Source organism: Callospermophilus lateralis, chromosome 16 (genome assembly GCF_048772815.1).
Source record: "Callospermophilus lateralis isolate mCalLat2 chromosome 16, mCalLat2.hap1, whole genome shotgun sequence".
NCBI lineage: Eukaryota > Metazoa > Chordata > Mammalia > Rodentia > Sciuridae > Callospermophilus > Callospermophilus lateralis.
The window spans coordinates 85,045,814-85,070,014 of NC_135320.1; the positions used below are offsets into that span (position 1 = coordinate 85,045,814).

At 48.0% G+C, this 24,201-nt stretch overlaps 1 protein-coding gene across 1 annotated transcript in view; it reads left to right on the plus strand.

Moving 5' to 3' along the window:
* Positions 1 to 22,648: 22,648 nt before the first annotated feature.
* The window catches only part of Khdrbs3 (KH RNA binding domain containing, signal transduction associated 3), a 160,238-nt gene continuing 158,685 nt past the window's right edge, over positions 22,649 to 24,201 (plus strand). The window contains exon 1 of the mRNA XM_076835960.2: positions 22,649 to 22,794. Coding sequence (XP_076692075.1) covers positions 22,707 to 22,794 — 88 coding nt within the window. The 5' untranslated portion in view covers positions 22,649 to 22,706. The remainder of the gene's footprint in view (positions 22,795 to 24,201) is intronic.

Consider the following 24,201-nt stretch of genomic DNA (forward strand, 5'->3'; position numbering starts at 1 on the left):
GTGTGGAACCTATTCTAAACCCTGTTGACCAGCATGAAAGCAAGCTGTTCCTCACACTTTGTGCACACCGGCACAGCTGTGGCTTGAATGTTCCCTCTAAAACTCATGTGGAAGTTCAATATAGTTGAATTGCCCGTGAGCAGTATTAAGCATGGAGCCTTTAGGAGGTGGTCAGATCACGGGAGCTCTGTTCCACAAATGCTGTTATCACAGGAGAGCCCCCTTTAAAGTGAGGTTTTCTTTTTCCTTTCCCACGTGCCCACTTGCCCTCTGCCACCTTAGGATGCTGGCCCCCGCCAGATGCTTTTGGCACCATGCTTTTGGACTTTTCAGCCTCCAGAAGTGTGAACCAAATAAAGTTCGATTATTTATAAATTACCCGTCCTGTGGCATTCTGCCATAGCAACAGAGAACAGAGTTAATCAGGTAAGCAGACAGGAGGGTGGTTTCTTTAAGGGTCAATTGATTGGTCTCAAGGGTGCCCAAATAGCTGATAAAATATATTTTTTGACCTGTCTATGAGAGTATTTTTGGAAGAGATTATCATTTGAGTCAGTAGACTGCAGAAGTCCCACCCTCACCAACATTGGGGGCCATCACTCAATCCCTTGAGGGCCCAGCTAGAGCAGAAAGGAGGAAGAAGGGGAAGTTCTCTTTTAGCCTCTTGTGAGGAAGCACCCTTTTCTTGCCCTTAGGCCTTAAAGCTCATAGTCTCTGGGCTTTAACCTCAAATAGAATTTGAGTGGCTTCAAATTTTTCAGGCTTTGGCCTCAGATAGAATTGTACCACCAGCTCTCCTGGGTTTGCAGCCTGCCGCTGCTGGAGGTGAGACTTCTGGGTCTCCATAATCGCATGTGCCAACTCTGTTGAATCTCCTCTAATCTATACTACAGGTTCTGTTGCCCTGGGAACCAAGACCAATGCACACATATGCACCCATTCTGCTCACAGGTAGCGTCCATGGGTTTGGTGAGATTTGGTGGCTGCACGAGGTGGCACCACACATGTGGCTCTCTGCTCTCTTACTTCCGCATCACTCTTCCCTTCTGCCATCTCTCCTCCCTACTACATCCCCCAGGATTGCCCCAGGACACCTCCAATTCTCCTGCGCTGTTATGCAGAGCAATTCAGCCCTGATCCCTGCATGTCCTCATCAATCTGTACCCTAAACCCATCCCGCAGAGCACAAGGGCCTCCCCATTGACCCCCCCCTTCCAACACTGCCCTTGTAATTTTACACTGAGAATTTTCTCTCCCTGCTATCGTCATTGATTCATTCACTTAACAAATTCAGTGAACACTTGTGGTCATTAGCATATAGTGAGCATGAATCCGTTTAGCACAATAACCTAAGAGGCTGCTGAGACCCACATTCAAAGGAAACACCTCCCCTTCTCTTCCTGTCCTAGTCTGTTGTCACACCGGGCTCTTTACAGCACAGAGCCCACATGGCCCTGGGGTCAGTCAGTACAGGTCACTGTCATTGCCTCCTTTCTCACAGATGAGCAAACCAAGGCCCAGAAAGGTTGAGTAACTTGCCCAAGCTCTCAAAGAAAAGGCATCCATAGTATTTAAATTGTGGTATTAAACAGTATTGAATTTAAAAGATCAGGTGGTCTTTTCCCCAAGACTCTTCATCGTTATACTGGACTGACTCTCCAAGACTGAGTCCCCTGCCTCCCAAAGCTCAAGGGCTCAAGATCATTGTGTGTGTGTGTGTGTGTGTGTGTGTGTGTGTGTGTAGCATTTGAAGCAATTACTTCTCTGAGTTCAGTGGGCTACATGCTAGGAGAGAATGGAGCAGAGGTCTGCCAAGAGAATCCCTGACCTCAGTGTCACCAGGGAGATAGGTCATGTAGAAGGAGGTTAGGTCGAGTTTCCCAGGGTTGTGACAGGGAGATTGAGCTTTTAGGGAAGGTTGGTGGCAACGTAGGGAAATGAGTCTAGACAGAAAATTAGCATGTTCAAAGACTCAGAGACGTGAGAGCAAAATGCTGTATTCCTAGATGATAATGACACTAATTTATATGTATTGAACCACTTGCGATTCGGTCTTCATCACAACCTATGAAAGGGCTACCAGTATTCACCCTAGTTTTAGGAAAGATGAAACCTGAAGCTGAGGTTTAGAGATGGTAATTAAGCCAGCTAGCAGTAGGGCCACTCCAAAGTCCCTTGGCTGGTAAAGGAAGCAGCCCAGAGCCTGTGCTCTTACCCACTCTCAGTACTGCCTCCAGCCAGTCACAAAAAATGAGCAGAACTGAACTGGCTTGGTGGAGTGGGGATAGCAAGCAAGTAGCAGCCAGGGAACCATCAACCAAGGAGTCAGACTGACCAGGGTGGGCACTTAAGACAAAATGAGCCACCAAAGAGGGAACCGTTTTTGAATTGTTAAGTTTATCTTAATAATTCAGTTTGTACAATAGACAAGCATATCTCAGTGTTTGCCTTAACAGTTATGCTAAATTCACTAATATTAAACACAACTATACCCCAGGAGGATGCCCTGTGTTGTGCCCTGCACATGCTAAGTTCCCCCAGAGGACAGCAGCCACAAGAGGGACTTGATACATAGGGTGCCTGGATTACCTTTGAAATCAATGTCTCTCTTGGCTTGTCTGTACTGATCACACTAGCCATCAACCTCCTTAATTGTGAGGGGTGTGTTCTAACAGGCTTCTGCCCACAGACGTCCTTTATTCTTCAGCCCTGCATGAAGCTACTTCAATGAACTGTGGGATGAAACACTTCAGAATCAACCCGCACCAGAGCTACGTTTTCATTTGACCCTGTCTCCTACTGTTTCAGCCACTAATGAGAGCAAAGCCCCAGGCAACGAGACTGGAGGCACAGGACCCCAAATCCCCATCTCCTGACATGCATGGTGACCTCAACTCCAGCGCATTCCTATTCTTCCTCTCCTGGACTCACTGCCTCAATGTGGAGGCAGGCCCAGTTATATTTACACACACAGATTTAAATATTTGACATTACCCTCTTCCTGGGCTTTATGGCCCTCTCAAGATGTCTATGCAAGGACATCTTGCACTAAAAAAAATTATTTTTTTTTTAGCTGTAGATGAACACAAGAGCTTTATTTTATTTATTTATTTTATGGGGTGCTGAGGATTGAACCCGGGGCCTCACACGTGCGGGGAGGCCCTCTGCCACCAACCCACACCCCAGCCTGCACTTTTTTTTTAATCATCCAGAGGCACTCTGTCTGACAGTCTGCCTCAGTCCCGTCCCTCCCTGTCTATGAAGGTAGCCTCTCACACCCAGAGGTGTGGTTCGATGCCTTTTCTTGACCTGACTGCCCTGAGCCGAGCAGCTCTCCTCTGTCATGCCCTTCCCGCACGACGTCCTGCCTCATCTTGGTCCCAAAGTCATGGACCCTGGAGTAAACCTCTGAAGCCATGAGCCAAAAAGAACTTCTCTATCTTGTTCTTGTCAGTCTTTTGATCGCAGCAATGAGAGCTGGTTCACACACTGATCGTCCTTCCAAGCTGAAACTCTGACCCCTTTACACACTGACACTCGTTTCCCACCACCCTGTTCTCTGTCTCTGTGAGCCTGAGTACTCCAGGACAGACCTCCTATGTGGAATCATGCAGCGCTGGCCCTTCCGCGCCTGACTTAGCTCACTTAGCCTGGCGTCTTCAGTGCTCATCTGTGGCACAGCAAGTGTCAGAGCACCTTCTTTTTGGAGACATTGAGTTCATTACAGCTACCGCATTTAGTCTATCCATTCATCTGCCAATGGACATTTGGGTGGTTTCCACCTTTGGCTATTGTGAGTAGTGCTGCTGTGAGCATGGGGGTACAGTGTCTGTTCGCGTCCTTGCTTTCAACCTTCTGGGTATGTTCCCAGAAGAATTGCTGGATCATATGAAACTGACCTTTAAAACACACACACACACACACACACACACACACACACACACACACCAGATCCAAAAGAACAAGAATACAGCCGACCAATACATTCTTCCACAGGGTTGTGGGTTGAGTCAGAGACATGCGTATTGGCAGCCAGTGACAGGAAGTCCCTCAGCCAGTAGGATGGAATGTTAAGTGATTCTTACACATGAGGTTTATTAATCTTTAGTGATACAGGATAATTCTTATATTTCAATGAAGTATTAAAAAGCAATAAAATTGTGTATATTCAGTATGGAGTCTGAAGCCAATGGGGACAGGCAGCTCCTGCTAACTGGATCAGTCAGATTCCACAGGTTGCTGATTCACTGCACTCTAAGAGTCAGGACCCAACTGTGACCCTGCTGCGTCTTTCTCTTTTCCTTACTGAATGAATTCTTTCTCCCATTCCTCCCTTATGCCTGCAGAAGCAGCAGTAATAGACGCCTTTCCTTGACTTGCAGGTGATGATCAAGCTGAGGGGTTTGGAGCCCTATCAGCTGGTAACAAAGTATCATATTAACTCTTGCCTTCCACAGCTCCTGTGTGCAGATTCCCCCGTGGAGAATGCCCATGATCTGACATTCAGATGTTCCTGCATTTCTTGGGCACAATATCATGCTGATGACACTGAATAGCACCCATCTCAGCTTTATTCCTTTATTCAACACATGTTTATTAAGCACCTATTATGCAGCAGGCACTGGGAATACATCTGAGAGTACAGAAGACAAAAACTGCCAGCCTCATTCAATTTCTCTAGAGCAGTTGGAAATGGCACTGAAGCAAGGGTTTGAGAGGCGGAGTACAGGCCAAGCGGGCTCTAGCAAAGGAGAAGTCGGGACAGAAGGAAGGGCCAATGTGAAGACTGGGCCAGGACAGGGCCTGATGATAGGAGCTGGGACCAGAGAGGACTTGCAGGCCTTGTCTGGACTGGCCTTTACTCTGGCGGAGGTGGGGGCCTTTGGAGATGGACACAGCCTGTGTCTATTTACAACAGTGCCCCCTGGCTGCAGAGTTGAGAACATGTTCTAGCGGGCAGAGGCCAGAGCAGAGGCCAAAGCAGGGAGGTGAGGGAATGGCAGATTGCTGAGTCAGCAGCGGTGGGTGAGGAGGAGGACTCATCTCTGGACTTAACTTAGAAGGCAAAGGCAACTTGGTCTCGTGAAGGACAGGGGGAATAGTATGACAAAAAACAACTTGCATGTGGACTGGGATGGGAAAACCTGCAGGATGTGCAGGTTTGGAGGGCAGCCCCTCATCTCACCATAAATAAACCAATGTGTGTGTGTGTGTGTGTGTGTGTGTGTGTGTGTGTGTGTGTGTTTGCAGTACTCAGGATCGAACCCAGTACTCTGCCACTGAGCTACATACAACCCCAGCCCTTTTAATTGTTCATTTTGAGACAGTCTCACTAAGTTGCTGAGACAGGCCTTGAATTTCTGATCCTCCTGCCTCGGCCTCCTGAGTAGCTAGGATAACAGTGTGTTATTCTGAGGAAGCCAGCTATTATTTACAGGAATATCACTTGGGAATTGCAGTAGGGCTCTGCTTCTCACTAATGGTGTAGATCCGATCCTATCATCTAACCACCTGAGACTCCATTTCTTCACCTGTACTATGGGAATGATAGTAATTGTCTTACGGGTTTGCTGTCTGGGTTGTCAGTAATTTGGTGAAGCATCTTGAATGGCACCCGGAACAAGGGAGAAGCTGATTAATGTCAGCTGAATGAGTGCGTCAATCAAAGCATGTGGGAATAAGTGAGGACAGTGAAGCAGGAAAGGCCAGAGTTGTCACCTGTGTGGTCACTCACTCTGTGCGTTCAGAAGCAGGACGTTGGCAGGAAGCTGGGATTCCTGTTCAGCCAACATTCTGCACATGGGTGTGTGGCTTTGATGGTAGATTCTAGGATTCTAGATTTCTGTGAGAAAGTGGGAAAGAGTTGGTGGGTTTCTTATCTTACCTAGTATGGTGATGGGCCATGAAGATGAGCAGCAGTTGTTTTTATTTCTTAACCAGTGTTCCAGAAAAACGAAGGCAGGTTGTTGAACTAAACTGTTTCTATCCTTCTTTCCATTGGCATCCAGGGGAGCTTGCAGCTGGCCCAGTTTGTTACCAAATGATGAGATGGATTAAATGATCTACCCAAACAGTAGAGGGTTGCTTCCTTAAGGGTTCCCGCCCTGCTGTAGATTGTTCTTGTATCCCACGGAGCAGCGAGCCTGTAGGTGGAGCAGGTGCTTAACAAATGCAGGGGCAGGAAACTTCAGGAGCAATGCAAGACTCTGGGTCCCACCCACAGCCTCCACTTCCAGGTGGAGGCCATGCAGCAATTGCAAACAGAAACACCTGACATGTCAGAGCCTAGAGAGACCAGGGTGTGAGCCCATCTCCATCCCCCAGCAACCCAAGGAGGGACTGGCACCCCTCCTTTAAGATAAAGACATGGAGGAATGAGCGTGAAATGATTTGTCCCACTTTGCTCCGTTCCTATGAATGAAAAGTCAGGATTTGAGCCGTGTTTGCCTGACACTTCCCATTGCATCAAGAGGGGAGAAGCCTCATCTCCACCAAAATGACTATTTCCTCAGCAGCCAGACAGAGCAGCAGGAGCAGATCAAAGTCCTAATCCAGCAGCGAGCCTGGCTCCAATGGGGCTCTACGTCTTGGTTGTCTAAGTGGCTGGAGGGCACCAGGAGCTGATGCAGGCACCGTGCAGAGCGATGGGGAGAGGAGTCAGCCTCTGTGGTACTGCAGTCTGGGTGAGTGGAGCCCCAGAGTCATCCTGTCCAGAGTCTGTAGCCCTGCCAGCTCGAGAGGAGAGGGAAGGACAGAAGGGGCACGCTTCCCTGCTCCTGCGTCCCCCTGAAATGCTGAGGTGCTCTGCTACTTGGGGTTGGAGGGAGACAAGGATGGACGGGTGCAGAGAGAGAGGGAAGGAACAAAAGAAAGAGAAATAGAAGGAATGGAAGGAAGGGAGGGAGAACAGAAGGAAGGGAGGAAAGAAAGAAAAAGAGAGGGAGGGAGGGAAGGGTGGTGAGGCCACCTCGGGGACATCTCAGAAGACAGCCAGGGCCAGAAGACAGATTGGGGGGTCTGAGGCACATGGCGGAGATAGGTACAGCTGTGGCACCATGACCCCGCCCATCGTGGGGGTCTCTCTGCAGGCACACCACAGGGCGGGGGCACCGAAGGATCAGATGCATCATGAGAAAGGCACTTCGTGTTAGAAGAATAATGGTGTTGAGATCCTGCCAACAGACCTTCAAGTGTAATTTTGATTAATTAGTTGCAGACCCAAGAGAACTTACTCTGTGACCAGACCATTGACAATACCATTCTATTGACACTGCTACCTCATGAAATATGGATTATTTTAGACTATTTCAGAAAGCTCTTCTGCATATAGATGCTGGTTACATAGATATTAAGACAAGCATGGCACACCTGGCTGTATTTTTCTTCTCCACAATCTCACCCCCCTGGGTCTTCAATCAATTGTTTTGTCTTGCAACTGCACCTGTGAACATGATGTTCTATTTCAGGCATAAATCATGTGGTGGAAGAAGAATGGAGTTTCTTAAGTATTACAAGAAAACATATATGTGTGTGTGTGTATACACAGATGGGTAGATGGATGTGAAGGATTAAAGTAATTCCCCAAGGAATTGGGGAATCACTAATTTTTTTTTCTAACTGCATCAGAAAAAAAAAGGAAAATATTTGAGGGGTATGTATTTGAGTGGATTTAAAAATCAAGTCCATGCACTGCCTGAGACAGAAAGACCTCAGCAGCACCCTGGCTCAGCCGGTCTCTGTGAAGACGAGCTGGCCAAGGGGGACAGGTGCCCGGTGCACACAGCAGGTGTGAGGAGCAGCCTGCAGTGGGGCAGGGGCGACTGCACCTGCTGTCTGCTCCCGGCCTCCCTCCAAGAGCCGTGCGCACCGGCCACACTTGCCCACCTATGCAATGAGGCCTTGGGCCCAAGTGACCTCCCCCGTCTAGCCCCTCACTTTCCTGATGGAAGCACCACGTCACTGCTGCTCCTGACTCAGGGCGTCTGTCACCGTTAGTGACTCCCATACTGGCCCGTGAGCTTCGTCATTCAACACGACTGAACAAATTCTAATGGTAGTGGAGGAAGAGACAACGACATGAACTTCCTAAGTATCCGCTGCTGGAGGATAAAAAATACTACCCTGGATTTCAATTTTACTCAAATAGATGTGGAGTTTTTTATAAGGTAATTGCCTTTCTGGACCTGACATGTACAACACACTACTAAGTAATTCAACACTTGTTTTCACACTCATAGTTTTTAAAGCCCCGAGACTTGATGCTTCTCTTGAGTTCAGGGAAAGAATGCCCTGTCATAAAGCCTGCCCCACATCCACCCCCTTAAAAGTTCTCTATTCGCTATAAAGCACTTTTTCTAAATGCTGAAACTAGTTACTTATAACTAGTTTTCCTTTGCTTGGTATTTGAAACTACCAGAGCTCAGAAAATAACAGTCCAGTATAAATATGTTGGATATGAAAGCACCCAGGGTTTAAATGGCTCATATTTAAGGTACACGTTTATCCTATGACATGAAAAGAATTGGCACTGATTCGCGGCTATGACAGTGATGAGTCACTTGTTTAGGTATTCATATAACACTTCCTGCATGCCTATGGACTTTGGCTCCAGAAAAACATAGCCCTGTGGTAGGATGGACAGCAATGCGCATGAGGAAACTCTTGGAGCCCTGGAGAGGCCACTTCATCCAGGGCAGAAAAATGTGACTGCCCCAGTTTGTGGAGTCAAACTCAAAGCCCACAGACATTCACAAAGCTCCCAGTCCCTAGGCTAGGTACCAGGAAACGAGGACTTCATCATAACACGATGAGTGTTTTATCAGGGGAAGTTTTAAGGATTCAGAATAACTGAGAGGTCTGTTATAAAAGCAAATGTGAGACAGCTGCGGTGGCCCGCACCTGTAATCCCAGCAGCTTGGGAGGCTGAGGCAGGAGGGTTGAAAGTTTAAAGCCAGCCTCAGCAACTTAGTGAGACCCTCAGCAACATAGTGAGACTTTGTCTCAAAATAAAAAAAAAAAAGAAAAAGAAAAAGGGCTGGGGATGTGGCTCAGTGGTTAAGCACCCCTGAGTGCAATCTCTGGTACCAAAAAACAAAAACAGGCAAATTTAACACCTTGGAGAAACTATTCAATGACGGCAACAGCCACCCTGTGCCTCACAGCGCGTTTTAAGGACTGTTTAGAAGCAACTTCCACAGCACTGGGGTTCAGCGTGGACTTCACTTGAAGCAAATTGCCCTCAGGTCATTAAAACTTAAAAGCTCTTCAGCAGAAGTGCCATTATTTCTTTGGAGTATGATGTTTTATTCCTCCTTATGTTTCAGGAAATCTAGAAAATAAATCATCAGTGCAAGAGCAATTTATATGGATTTTCTAAACCCACTCTGCATGGCTATTTGATTTGATGAGAAGCCTACTTTTTCTCAAGGAGCACATGAACTTACCATAGCAGTTAGCATTTGCTAAGCACCTACTGCATGCAAGCGATTTTTTTAAATACGATATTACTTAACGTCCATATTTTTGTGGTATAGGTATTTACAGTTGAGAAAACTGAGGCTTAGTAAAGTGAAGTCACATGATACAGGCTATCACACATCTTGGAACTGGAAATCTGGGCTCTAAAGTCGATGTTTGTTCTGCTACGCCTCTGCTGTAATTTGGATAGGGCTTGAATGTGTCATTCCATGTGTTGGAAGCGTGGGCCCTGGTCTAGTGGTATTAAGGGGTGGTGGAACCCTTAGGAAGTGGGGCCAAGTGGGAGGTCTTTAAGTCATCGTGGGCACAACCCTTGGAAGGGACTGAGGCAGTTCTTAAGGAACCCTGGTTACGTCTTGCAAGATGCTTGCTATAAAGGAACAAAACTGCTTCTCCCCACCCTCTGACTTTCTGTCTGCTTTTGATCTCTTTGCATGCATACATGACATGATGGCCTCTGCTACAGGCTCTCACCAGACGCTCAACTGGTGGGAGTACCTGACAAGAGACTTTTAATTTCCAAACTATAAACTAAGTCAGCCTCTTTTCTTTATAAACTCTCAGGTATCAGGTCCAGCAACAGAAAGAGGTCTAATATAGCTTATATAGGCTCTTAGGTATTAGCCCTTCTTTCAAAGTAGAACAAGAACCTTCTTTCTTACACATGCAAGAAGCATCATTAGCCAGACAAAAAGAAACCTGCTGGACACGTGGTTTCACATTCATTGATGCTTCACTAACTGATGATACCATCCTGAAATCCAGTCCCCAAACTAGTCTGTTCCTGGATGTCCTTGTCATTCAGGGAGTCTCAGGATGAAAGGCAGAAGGAAACCACTCCACTTACTGAGTGGCTGTTGTGGCTGTAGGGATATCTAATGCAGGAATCACCCCACTTCATAGAGAGAAATGGGGGCTCATGAAAGGCGAAATAACCTGACAACGTCACGTGTAAGAGAAGCAGAATTCCATTTCCAGTGTACAGATGCTGTTGTCCATGATCAGGGAGTCTTGGCAGGGCTTTGTTTTGTCTGAGATCAAAAAAACAAAACAAAATCTTCTTTGGCTATGGAATGCTAAATAGTGGATCTGAGTGAATTGTATCAATAAACGACCTCTTGATTTTGCTGACTTAAACTCTTTCTCTTTCCTGGACAAATGCAGTTTTGATTTGACCTTGGCTCTTAAACCAGAACCCAACACTAAGGAGATCAATCAACTGGGAAAAATTGTTTACTGAATTGAGATTGTTTTGTTTATTTAAGAAACCTTTATAAAGCACTTCCTATGTGCCTCATCCTATCCTAAACACTTTCGGATTTTAACTAAAAATCGTCCTCATAGTAACCCAGTGAGGAGGTCGCACAGTTTTCTCTTTGTACAGTTGAGGAAACTGAGGTGTGGGACATTAAGTAACTAGCTCAAGGTCACACAGCCGAGAAGCAGGCTCTTTAGGCTGTGATCTAAACTACCAAGTGGCAGGATCCTTGGACTAAGCCCCATTATTTCTTGGGTAAAGCCTGGGGGTGTGGTTTCTGTGATCTCCTTCTGAGGACAAGGAGCCCCCGGTATGGACCCTGTGGCACCCTTTGTACCTGCTGCTATGTCCAAAGTACTTGCCTCTCATGTATCAAGGGGAAAGAAGAAATCCCCAGCCAGGCTTTGGGGAGGTGAGGAGGGCGCTGTCCACGGGCTTGGTGCTGACCACTCCTGCCCTTCCCTAGTGGGAAGGAGGAAGAGATCCCGCTGGACGGAGCTCACCTGTGCACTCAGGCTTCACCCCAGTGGGGGACGGTGAGTGCTTCTCGTGTCACAGCTCATTCAGCTCATAACTGCCTTACACGGTGGGGACCACTTCCTTTCATTTGTAGATGAAGAAACCAAGAAACTGAAAAATTAATTAGTGCAGAGACATAAAAAATCAAGAGTCAGTGCTGAGAGTTGAACCCATACCTGCTCCCGGAGAACCTGAAGTCTCTGCTTGGCGTCTCCAGCTTCCAGGGGGTGGTAAAGGCAGAGGGAACACACCCCTTCAGTGTTCACAACCAGCCAGCAAGGCAGCCATTTCCCCCAGGACAGGGCTTAGGGGGCAGGTTCAGAGCAGCCTGGAGCTTGCCCAAGTCACGTGGCCAGTGAGCCAGAGAGGCATGGTGTGAGATTCTGGGCGACTCCAGGACCTCTATGCTTTCTTTTTTTTTGCGAGGGGGGCGGATTTTTTGTTGGTTTCAGTGCTGGGGATTGAATCCAGGGGTGTTTAACCACTGAGCTACATCCTTAGGCCTTTTTAAAATTTTTTATTATTGAGACAGGGTATGGCTATGTCACTTAGGGCCTCACTAAGTTGCCCAGGCTAGCCTCAAACTTGCAGTCCTCCTGCCTCAGCCTCCCTAGTTGCTGAGAATACAGGTGTGTGCCCACACTGAGAGAATCTATGTGCTCTCTATGGCACATCAGGCCTCTCTGTCTCTCTGCCCACTTAGCCAGAAGACATGTGTATACGACATCAAACATCAAAAGGAGAAAAGAGAACCCGATCAGCAATCCAGCAGTCAGAGCTGGATATTTAAGGCAACAGGGTTTTCTGTGGCTCACTGCACAGTGGCTTGGCCGCCGTCCTCTTGCCCCTCTGAATCCTCTCTCCACCCGTCAGCCCAGTCCTGTGGTATGGGAGGTTAATCACCATGGAATACATCAGTCAGCTCCCCCTGAGCACAGGCTTCCTCTGGACTCAGCCAATGGGAGGCCCCCGAAGGTGGACTGAGGGTAGAAGAGTGAGGTTCGGTGTTTAGTCCCTGGCTCTTTGGGGGGCCCACCTCCGTTAGGTGGGGCTGTTCTCCCACATCCACACTAACTTGAGACATAGGAGGTGTGGGAGGGAGGCAGAACCACTCCCTGTTCTTGCCAGAAACCTTGACTTCTCCCTGCATCCACAGCCTGTGCAGGAAGGCAGCCCGGTCCTTCTGTCCCACTGTCCCCATCTGTCCTATTCCATGGGCCACAGTCAGCTACATTCTAAGATGTGGTGCCACAGTGGAGTTCCTTTGAGCACCTAGGGCTAAGGCCACCAGTTGGAGCCACACAGCCTGCCCCTAGCCAGCTGGGTGCCTTGGGGCAAGTCTCCACTTTCAGGCCTCTGTTCCCCCCTTGTAAAGTGAAGGCAGCACACTCCCCATTGGTGGTGTCGTTCCCATCTCCATGGGTCAATGTCAGTACAGTGGGAGGCCAGCCCTGGATGGGGAGAGCACAGGAAGAGTGTCAGTAAAATGGCACTGTCCCAAAGAAAAACAATGAGAGCCACCTAACTAAGTTTTTAAGAAGCCACTTAACATTTTGAAAAGAGCCAGGTAACCAGTAACTTAAAAATGTTAATAAGAACTTACTTTTTTTGCTCATTTTTTTGCAGCAAGTCTTTGTAAACTGGTATTTTGTACCTACAGCACGTCTTAACCCAGTGCAAAAGTTTTCAATAGTTAAAGTAAAAAGTATAGTTTTGGTCTGACCAAAACAATAATATTTTATTTAATGAAAAAAAATCTGATGCTGCTTCTTTTTAAAATTTAAATTCAATTGACTAAAGTTAAATAACATTAAAAATAGTTCCTCACTAATGCTAGCCCCACTTAAAACACACACTAGCCACATGTAGCCGATGGCTATTGTATTGAACTGTACTGAGACGAAGAGATTCATGGGCTCATAGAATGAATTTGGCAGAGCTCCCTCTTTTTCTATTTCCTGAAATAACTTGAAAAGTATTGGTATTAATTCTTCTTTAAAGGTTTTGTAAAACTCTGCTGTATACCCATACGGTCCTGGGCTTTTCTTGGTTGCTAGTCTTTTGATTGCTTCTTCTATTTCACCCATTGATATTGGTCTGTTCAAATTGTGTGTATCCTCCTGACTCAGTCTGGGCAAATCATATGACTTAAGAAATTTATCGATGTCTTCACTATCTTCTATTTTATTGGAAATTAGGTTTTCAAAATAATTTCTAATTGTCTTCTATATTTCTATAGCATCTGTTGTGATATTGCCTTTTTCATCCCGTATGTTAGTAATTTAAGTTCTCTCTCTTCTTCTCTTCATTAGCATGGCTAAGGGTCTGTCGATCTTATTTATTTTTTTGAAGAACCAACTTTTAGTTTTGTCAATTTTTTCAATAGTTTCTTTTGTTTCAATTTCGTTGATTTCCACGCTGATTTTAATTATTTCTTGCCTTCTGCTACATTTGCTGTTGTTTTGCTCTTCCTTTTCTAGGGCTTTGAGATGAAGTGTGAGCTCATTTATTTGTTGGTTTTTTCTTTTTTTGAGGAATGACCTCCAGGCGATGAATTTCCCTCTTAAAACTGCTTTCATTGTGTCCCATAGATTCCGATATGTTGTGTTTGTATTTTCATTTCTGAAACCAGACAAAGACACCTCAAAGAAAGAAAACTACAGACCAATATCTCTATTGAACCTAGATGCAAAAATCCTCAATAAAATTCTGGCGAATCGGATACAAAAACACATCAAAAAAATTGTGCACCATGATCAAGTAGGATTCATCCCTGGGATGCAAGGCTGGTTCAATATACGGAAATCAATAAATGTTATTCACCACATCAATAGACTTAAAGATAAGAACCATATGATCATCTCGATAGACGCAGAAAAAGCATAAAGGGATGCTTTATTTTAAGCATCCCTTTATGTTCAAAACACTAGAAAAACTAGGGATAACAGGAACTTACCTCAACATTGTAAAAGCAATCTATGCTAAGCCTCAGGCTAGCATCATTCTGAATGGAGAAAAATTGAAGGCATTCCCTCTAAAATCTGGAACAAGTCAGGGATGCCCTCTATCACCACTTCTATTCAATATAGTTCTCGAAACACTGGCCAGAGCAATTAGACAGACGAAAGAAATTAAAGGCATAAAAAGAGGAAAAGAAGAACTTAAATTATCACTATTTGCAGATGACATGATTCTATACCTAGAAGACCCAAAAGGTTCTCAAAGAAACTACTAGAATAAATGAATTCAGCAAAGTGGCAGGATATAAAATCAACACGCATAAATCAAAGGCATTTCTGTATATCAGTGACAAAACTTCTGAAACGGAAATGAGGAAAAACACCCCATTCACAATATCCTCAAAAAAAAAAAAATATTTCGGAATCAACCTAACAAAAGAGGTGAAAGATTTATACAATGAAAACTACAGAACCCTAAAGAGAGAAATAGAAGAAGATCTTAGAAGATGAAAAAATATACCCTGTTCATGGATAGTAGAACTAACATCATCAAAATGGCGATATTACCAAAAGTTCTCTATAGGTTTAATGCAATGCCAATCAAAATCCCAATGGCATTTCTTGTAGAAATAGATAAAGCAATCATGAAATTCATATGGAAAAATAAAAGACCCAGAATAGTAAAAGCAACTCTAAGCAGGAAGTGTGAATCAGGCGGCATAGCAATACCAGATTTCAAACTATACCTCAGAGTAATAGTAACAAAAGCAGCATGGTACTGGTACCAAAACAGGTAGGTGGACAAAAGGTACAGAATAGAGGACACAGAGACTAATCCACAAAGTTACAACTATCTTATATTTGATAAAGGGGCTAAAAGCATGCAATGGAGGAAGGATAGCATCTTCAACAAATGGTGTTGTGAAAATTGGAAATCCATATGCAACAAAATGAAACTGAATCCCCTTCTCTCACCATGCACAAAAGTTAACTCAAAATGGATCAAGGAGCTTGATATCAAATCAGAGACTCTGCGTCTTATAGAAGAAAAAGTTGGCTCCGATCTACATATTGTGGGGTCGGGCTCCAAATTTCTTAGTAGGACACCCATAGCACAAGAGTTAATAACAAGAATCAACAAATGGGACTTACTTAAACTGAAAAGTTTTTCTCAGCAAGAGAAACAATAAGAGAAGTAAATAGGGAGCCTACTTCCTGGGAACAAATTTTTACTCCTCACACTTCAGATAGAGCCCTAATATCCAGAGTATACAAAGAACTCAAAAAATTAAATAATAAGATAACAAATAACCCAATCAACAAATGGGCCAAGGACCTGAACAGACACTTCTCAGAGGAGGACATACAAATCAATCAACAAGTACATGAAAAAATGCTCACCATCTCTAGCAGTCAGAGAAATGCAAATCAATACCACCCTAAGATACCATCTCACTCTAGTAAGATTGGCAGCCATTAGGAAGTCAAACAACAACAAGTGCTGGCGAGGATGTGGGGAAAAGGGTACTCTTGTACATTGCTGGTGGGCCTGCAAATTGGTGCGGCCAATTTGGAAAGCAGTATGGAGATTCCTGGGAAAGCTGGGAATGGAACCACCATTTGACCCACCTATTGCCCTTCTCGGACTATTCCCTGAAGACCTTAAAAGAGCATACTACAGGGATACTGCCACATCGATGTTCATAGCAGCACAATTCATAATAGCTAGACTGTGGAACCAACCCAGATGCCCTTCAATAGATGAATGGATAAAAAAAATGTGGCATTTATACACAATGGAGTATTACACAGCACTAAAAAATGACAAAATCATGGAATTTGCAGGGAAATGGATGGAATTAGAGCAGATTATGCTAAGTGAAGCTAGCCAATCTCTAAAAAACAAATGCCAAATGTCTTCTTTGATATAAAGAGAGCAACTAAGAACAGAGCAGGGAGGAAGAGCAGGAGGAAAACACTAACATTAAACAGAGACATGAGGTGGGAGGGAAAGGGAGAGAAAAGGGAAATTGCATGGAAATGGAAGGAGACCCTCAGTGTTATACAAAATTACATATAAGAGGTTGTGAGGGGAATGGGAAAATAAACAAGGAGAGAAATGAATTACAGTAGATGTGGTAGAGAGAAAAGATGGGAGGGGAGGGGAGGGGGATAGTAGGGGATAGGAAAGGTAGCAGAATACAACAGTTACTAATATGGCATTATGTAAAAATGTGGATGTGTAACCGATGTGATTCTGTAATCTGTATTTGGGGTAAAAATGGGAGTTCATAACCCATTTGAATCTAATGTATGAAATATGATATGTCAAGAGCTTTGTAATGTTTTGAACAACCAAAAAAAAAAAAAAGAGAGAGAGAGAGATTCATGGGAAGAGAAGTTGTCTGTGCTTAACTGAATGAATGTGTTCTTGTCTTATCCCAAAAGTAAGTGCCCAGGGCTTGTGTGTGGCTGCAAGATGTCATTACCATGCCAGACTCCTTCCATCTTTCTGCCTCACCCACTTAGGGTGGCAAAATGAATTCCCTCTTCACATGCTGAGTACCATTGTTCAGAAGAACTTACCTTATTGTTCCGGGATAACTTACCATGTGGAATTTTGCATAGACCACTGTGGTTTTTATAAATGAAAGTTGCTGCTGTTAGCAGGCAGCAGTTTTCAGTGAGAATAGGGAGGGAGGGAGAGCTAAAGGGGTTGATTCTGAGGATAAGGTTTACCAAGTGAGCCTACGCATTCCTGCATTCCTTCATCTGAGAGGGGAAGCAGTTGGCAAGGTTGCCTAAATATGCAAAGTACCCTCCCCCTCTCCCCACTAACAACAAATGAGGGGTATATATTGCTCTGGCATAAATACAGGGAGAGCGGGGTTGATGGCCGATATCATTGAGAAGGCTAGTGTCATGTTAGAGAGCACAAAGTGAATGAAATCTACAGGGATAGGGAGTCCACAGATGGTCACTGATAGGTCCACTTTCGTTTTGGAATACTGTTTTATAATTCAATGATCTTGCAAGAGTACACAACTTCAATTTTATATCTGTTGTTTTTCCACAGCCATTTTTATCAGGTTTATCTCTTCATGTTTTAACTAAAGGAAAACACAAGCACAAGCCAGCATTTTTATATGAGACCCGGATGTGTTCACTTTAGCAAGGACTTTAAAAGCTTTATCACCCCCTTGGTGGCTGTTCAAATGTGGAGGGTGACTTGATACTGCCAGAGAGATTTTGTTTCTGATTATTTTGTCAAACTCAGATATGTGCAGTTTTACGGTTAAAAAAAATCTACTAATGTGGATGGAATTGTATTGTGTATCTCTCTGTGCTTCCTGACAAGAAATAGTGGGTTAGGAGATGGACATGGGTATTTTTACTACTCTGGCAATAATGTTTTACATTTCAACAGTGCTTTTCAAATCACAGCACCAGAGGTGGTGATAACCTGATGCATTGTTGAAATACAGCAAGTGCTTCAGCAGTCCGGCGGCACAGATCAACTTTTAGACTAGGAAGCAAAGGATCGGGGTGGCTGCTGCATCAAGGAAAATAATAAAATACATTTCTATGGTGGTTATATCTGAGAGCTTGCAGTTTTCAGGATTTTCTCTGCAAGTCTTCATTGTTCTCATCAGATCTCAATAAAACAGGGAGAGAGTAACTGTTGTCAAGTACCCTTTACAAGCTCAGAAATACAGCACAGGTTTGGATCTGGAATGATCACCAGGTCAGGCAGAGATGGGGTCAAACTTGGGGTCCGTCTCCCCTCTCTTGCCTGGCTCTCCTGTGCCCACCTGGCTGCTGCGGGGCAGCCAGCTAACTCTGGACATGTCAGAAGCTTCCCATTATTATTTTTGTGTGTTTGTCTTTGAAACAGAGAAAGGCTTGCCACTGAGAAACACTGCTCCTCTCAGCTTTCCTTATTCTCCTGATCTCTATACTCCTCTGTATCTTTTACTTCTTTTGTTCTCCTTTTTCCTTCTAGTTTTTTCTTTGCTTTCCCGTTTGTCTTTACCATATCCCTTTTTCACTCTCTTTGACTTATGATCACATTTCACTATCCTTCCTCCTGGGGGTGCATCACAGTCCTACTGGGGCTCCTTTTCCTTGGAGTACAAACAGCGCAAACCCAGAGGTTATCTGCTGACACTTTCGGGGACATGCGCTTCCAAACTTGGCCACAAGGGGGTGTATGCGCAATACCTGTGGTTTCTTCGTGCTGAACAGAAGGATGGCTCCAGCTCTGGTCAGTCACAAGAGGAGCTGGACTTGCCATGCATCAAATCAGGAGAGGAGGGTATAGACTTACAGGGCACATGAGAGACAGGAGGCTAGGTGTCTCCAGGTGTGTGAGTGACTAGGCCCAAAGGTCTCTGGTTCCACCCATCCTTAGATTGAGAGTGATATGTAAGTTGTGTGTCTGTGTGTGCACATGCGGGAAAAACTGGTGGTTGTGAGCTGTCTGACCTCTGAGTTTCCCTCCATATATAGTTCTGTATTTTGAATGTAAGTTTTCAGAGATTATTGAGCTAAGAGGAAGGAAAGTGAAAAAGCTTTAAAAAGGACTCAGAGCCTATGGCAAGTAGGCTTCAGCCTCAGCTTCAAACTCAGTGATCCTGAAAGAGCTCTCCCTGTCCTCTCCCTGTGCCCAGAGGTGTGATGGCTGGTGCAAGCTTGCACAGCCAGGAAGCAAGATGAACTGAGTTTCTTGGTCCTTGGCACAGTCAGAATTGGACTTCCCCACCCTGGTGCTGCAGGTGTGGAAGTACTGGAGGCAGGTTTACCAGAGGAATGGGAAGCTTGTGGTGTGAGCAGCAGCCTGTTCAGTCAGGGAAACCACCGCACAGGCACATGCCTGGCATTTGGTGTACCCTCTGACCACTCCTAGTTGTTGCTGCAGTTGGTGACTTACTGTGCTTGGTGTCTTTCCCTAAGAGTGTGGGAGATAGAGGCAGCTGGGAATTCTGAAGGACAGCGCTGTGGTGGTGGCTGGTTCGGGCTGGGGGTTTGCTGTGGTCCCTGAGGTGGCCTGGAGTTGATGGGTGAGTTTGTTTGGGGAAGTGCCCCTTCTCTTGCAGGGACTGAAAGGCTCCTGCTGACATGGATCTGGGGACAAGGCAGCCCGAGTTCCTTATGGCAGTTTAAGGTCTATAGAGTTCAGGGCAGATACCAAGTATACAGACAGAAACTGCAATGGCCCAGTGTCCTAGGCCTGAACTGGCTTTGGAGAAGTCTGTTATGTTCATGCTACCGCCCCTGTTTCCAGAGCAGACTTTGAACACAGTAGGTGCTCAGTGGGCACTGGTATACTCTGGACAGATCTCTGGCCTGGAAGCCAAGGACCTGCATTTGACTACCAACAGCTGCTCACAAGAAAATCCTTTCCCCAAGACTCAATTTTCTCATTTTCAAGAGGATCACAGGGCTAGAGCATGCAGGATGGCAATCTCACACCAGCAGAGTGTGCAGCAGGGCGTGCAGGTGCCCTGCATCTAATGGTTCAGCCAGGTTGGTAGGTGGAGACAATTTCCTGATCATCTCACAGAGACATCCGTCTCCTTCCTCCCTGGAGGACCTAGTATGGGCATTCACAGCGCTGGGCACCTGTCCTTTTGGAAGGTTCTGTGAGAAGGAGGGTCTGGAGCAAAAGATTCAATGCCTCTGCTGTCAGCTTCCTGGTATACAACCCTCCTCCCCAGCTGCTGGCGGGACAACTCTGCCAACTGCTTGCATGGGGGCGGGATGGAGAGCCAGTCTCAAGTGTGCCTGATTGCCACCTGGGAAGGCAGAACTAGGAAGGGAGAGAAGGAGGGAGATAGCATCAGGCAGTCCTGGGATCACCCGTTGACAGCTGTGGGACATTAAGCAAAATATTAAACTTCTCCCAGTCTTGGTTCCTTGATATGTAAGGGGTGATAAATAGAATCTTTCCTGCAGGATGTCAAGAGAACTGTATGCAAAGCTGCTAGCCCAGTGCCTGGCACTTAGTAAATGCTTCATAAAAACAGTGATTACTCAAGGTTTGGACTGTCAGTGGGTCAGAAGGTCTAATTGGAAGACGTAGAGGGAGAAGAGCTGTATGAAAAGAGAGTCTCAGACCAGTGTTCACAGGGGAGAGGCTGAGCATCTGGTCCCCATTTTCCTCTCCTGGGGCTCATCCCATACACTCTCCACGCCCCCCCCCCTTCCTCCCTTTCCAAGCAGCTGTCAGGGAATCACACTCTAGAATGCAAGTTCTGTGAGAGCAATATAAGCCAGAGGTATGGCATTCTATTCAGTTGTAAAAGGAGAAAACATTTCCCTGTGAATCTTCCAGCTGCCCTCCTGAACTCCTGGCACAACCTGAGTATTGGAGGTGTACATCTAACACTCTGACCTCAGGCTAATCAACAAAGCTGGCAAGCTGGCACAGCATCAGGGTGGAGCTGGGCAGCAGTCACCCACCCTCCTGCCTTACCAGCCTCTAGGTTCAGGGACAGAAACGGGTGTCCTTAATTCTCCTGTAGTCTGCTGGGATCATGCTCCACATCCAGCAGTTCAGCAGTGAGGATACCACAAGGGATGTTTGCCCAGTGCTTCTGAGAATTACAGCTGGAGGAAAGATGAGTGCAGATCCCGAGAGCAGACATTAAGAGGAAAAAGAAAAGAACAGCTAAACCTTCATTAGGTGTTGGATACTGGGGTATTTCATCATGAGTTAACATACTTGATCATCATGACCCTCTTGTTAAATAGGTTGTCCTCTCCACTTTACGGATGAGGGAACTGAGGCACAGGTGACATAACTTACTCAAGAATCAGCTGACCAGCACCAACCACCATGCATTTAACCTTCTCGTTTGACTTTCTCTGGAAGTTCAGACCCAAGAGATGCATGAGGCTTATTCTTACTGGGGACTCTGAAGTGGCACCTCACCTAGAATCAGGTCAGACCAAGGCTGGAGCAGGGCATCAGGTACTTGAAAGGCCACAGCTGGCTGGGGCTGGTGGTGGAATTGAGCACCCTGGACTCCTTCAAGATTCAGAGCCCAGGGGCTGTCTCAGTACCATGAGGTTTGGCCCCAGGTCACTGGCCAGAGCAGCATGCCCCACCTTGCTCTTTCGACAAACATTTGTGGTGTCCCCCACACCTGTCTCAAGCACCAGGCATTGGGGACCTTCAACCCCCAAACCCTAAAACTCTACCTCTGCCCCTGAGATGTTCCTGGTTTAATGAAAGTAGAGAATTTGTAGCTCTCTGTGAAATGACCTCTGTAGGGATAGAGAAGTGAGCAGCTATACTTGGGAAGTCCTGGAATGCTGTCCAGAGATGACACTGAGGACTGGACTTGAGGTGGGGATTTAAGGGCAAGAAGAGTTTCTGCACAGGGACTGTGGAGTCCTTGAGAGGCTGTAGACATTTACTCCACACCCCTCGGAAAAATTGCAGCGGGCTGGGGGAGCATTTGCTGGCGGTTGGGTGGGTAAGCAGACAGAGATTGAGGATTCCACCATCCACGTGCGGCGTGTCCACTTGGGGACAGTTCGGCGCTGCTCGCCCATCCAAGTCCAGGCACAGCTGTTTTGGCGGAAGAGAATGACAACGCGGAGCGAGTCGTGGATGACAAAGGCGCACTGAAGGGCGCGAGCGTTTATGTAACCGACCTCGGCGCCACGGGTCTCAGGAGGATGGCGCTCAGAGCCCGGGCATGGGGGAAGGACGGGGCGTCATTTTCTGGCAAATATCGGTGGACAGCAAAGCGACATAAGTTGGGGAAGTCCAGCGAGCTGTAAAGAGCAGGGTGTCCGCTGTCTTTCTCCAAAGCCGCTGCAGCGAACCCGGGGGTCCCTTCTCGGCTCGGCCCTTGTCCCGCCGCCCGGGATCGCCGGCTGGGTGACCTTGGGCGCGCCACCCGACCTCTCCGGGCCTCGGTCTCCCGGCCTGCGCGGCTGGCGAGGCCTTGAGAGTGTCCAGGGGCTCCGCGCGCCCACGGCCTGGGGCGGGCGGCGGCCTGCGCTCCCCGCCGGCCCAGCCCGCCGTGCAGCCCGGGCGGCCCGCGAGGCGGCGCGCGCCGGGCGGTTGGGCGACAGCGCGCAGGCGCGGCGCGGCGGGCGGGGCGCGGGCGCGGGGCGCTCGCGCGGCGGCTCAGAGTGCGCGGGGCGGCGCGCGGAGCGGGTCGCGGCGGAGCTCGGGGCCGGCGCCGCTGGCGGGCGAGCGGGGCTGCCTGCGTCGGGGTCTCCGCGCGCCGCGCGCCCGGCCCGAGGCCCGCCTGACCGCGCCGGTGCCCGCAGCGCGGGGCGCGTCCCGGAGGCGGCGGCCGCCCGCGCGGGCTCTCGGGCGCCTGGGGACCGGGCTGAGCGGCCGGTGCCCGCCCCGCGCCTCCGCCCGCCCGCCGGGCTCGGCCGCCGCCGCGGCGTCTGGCCGGGTCCGCGCCGCTGGGGCGCGCGCGGGTCGGGCTGCGGGGCCGCGTCCCGGGCCCGGGTGGCCGGCGAGCATGGAGGAGAAGTACCTGCCGGAGCTGATGGCGGAGAAGGACTCGCTGGACCCTTCCTTCACGCACGCCCTGCGCCTGGTGAACCAAGGTGAGGGCGCCGGCTGTCAGCTGCCCGCGGGGCTGCGGGTCGCTGGGCAGAGGCCGGGGCCGCCGTGCGAGGACTCGGGGCGCCGCGGTGACCCGGTCGCCGGGCGTTTGGGCGGGGCCCGGGCGAAGGCGGGACGCCTGGGGAAGAGCCGCGGCGCACCTGGGGCTCGGGGAGGACGCGGGAGGCTGGGGCGTCGGGACAGGACTTGCGGGGAATCTTTGGGGACTCGGGGATACCCAGGGGAAACTTCTGGGTGGGGGCTCAATGGGGAGGAGGTTGAATGATCTCATTGGAGGGGAGGGGAGACTCGGAACCGGCGCTCGGCTTGTCTGGGAGCTGGAGAAAGAGCTGCAGGAAAATGGAAGGACGTGAGGGGATCAGATGCAGAGGAGCGAAGGGAACAGGTGCTTGGGTAGTTAGTGAAGTTTGGGGACCTCGGAAGAGGCTTCGGGTCAGACCTCCCGCACGGGGGAGGAATGAGGCCGGGTCCCAGGGGAAGCCCAGTGCCCGGCCCGCCCTCCGGGTGCCCCGGCGCAGGTGGCTGCCCTGGCGGGGCCGGCTGCGCTCCCGGGCCGCGCGCTCAGCCGGCTCGCAGGCGGCCCTCGGCGGCGGAGCGACAGCGGGCGGCGGGAGCCCTTCTGGGCTGGTCCTCCAGTCTTTGGGAAGCGCCGGGTGGGCGACCTCCTTGGCGGCTGTCTTGGGGTTCAGGCGGAGGAGCCTGTGCCGCCTGTGCCTTTCGCACACTCCGCCACACAGCGCTGGGTGACGGGCACGGGGAAGCGCCGGAGCGCGGGATCCTGGGTTTACGGGGCACGCCTACCGGGACAGGGTTCCTCTGGCGCGCTCCTGCCCTGGCGCCCTGAATCCTCTGCAGGGATGGACGGTAACTTAGCCTTCCTTGCCGGGGGCAGTCCACTACTCCTATATCTGGCATATGCCCTTCCGATGAAGATGGGCTGGCGACACTGGGCTGCTTTTCTCTGGGAAATGACAGAAATATTATCTGGTCAGATCTGTCACCATTTGCATGAATCATTCTGTGCTGTGACAGTCTATGGTTCCCTATTTAAATCGGGGCTTCTTCTCCTATTGTTGGCCCTGCCTTTTTTGTTGTTGGAAGTGAAAGACAAGGCAGACATATTCTTGTATATGGGCACTAGATTTTGAAACTACGACCTCCGGTACCTATTGAAGCCAGTTCTACGAAGTAGAAGTAGCGCTTGAGCTGTTAACTGGTGGGGCTCATGGAGAGACTCTGGCCGTCTCCAACAATTTAAGCATATTTGGATTGTAGAACAGAAATAGGTTCATAGAGCTCTCCCATTTTATTTTCATTGAATGTTTATTCTTATTTCTTTAATAAAAAGGGCTTTTGAAAAAGCATTGGGCACAAGTTCCTGAATTAAG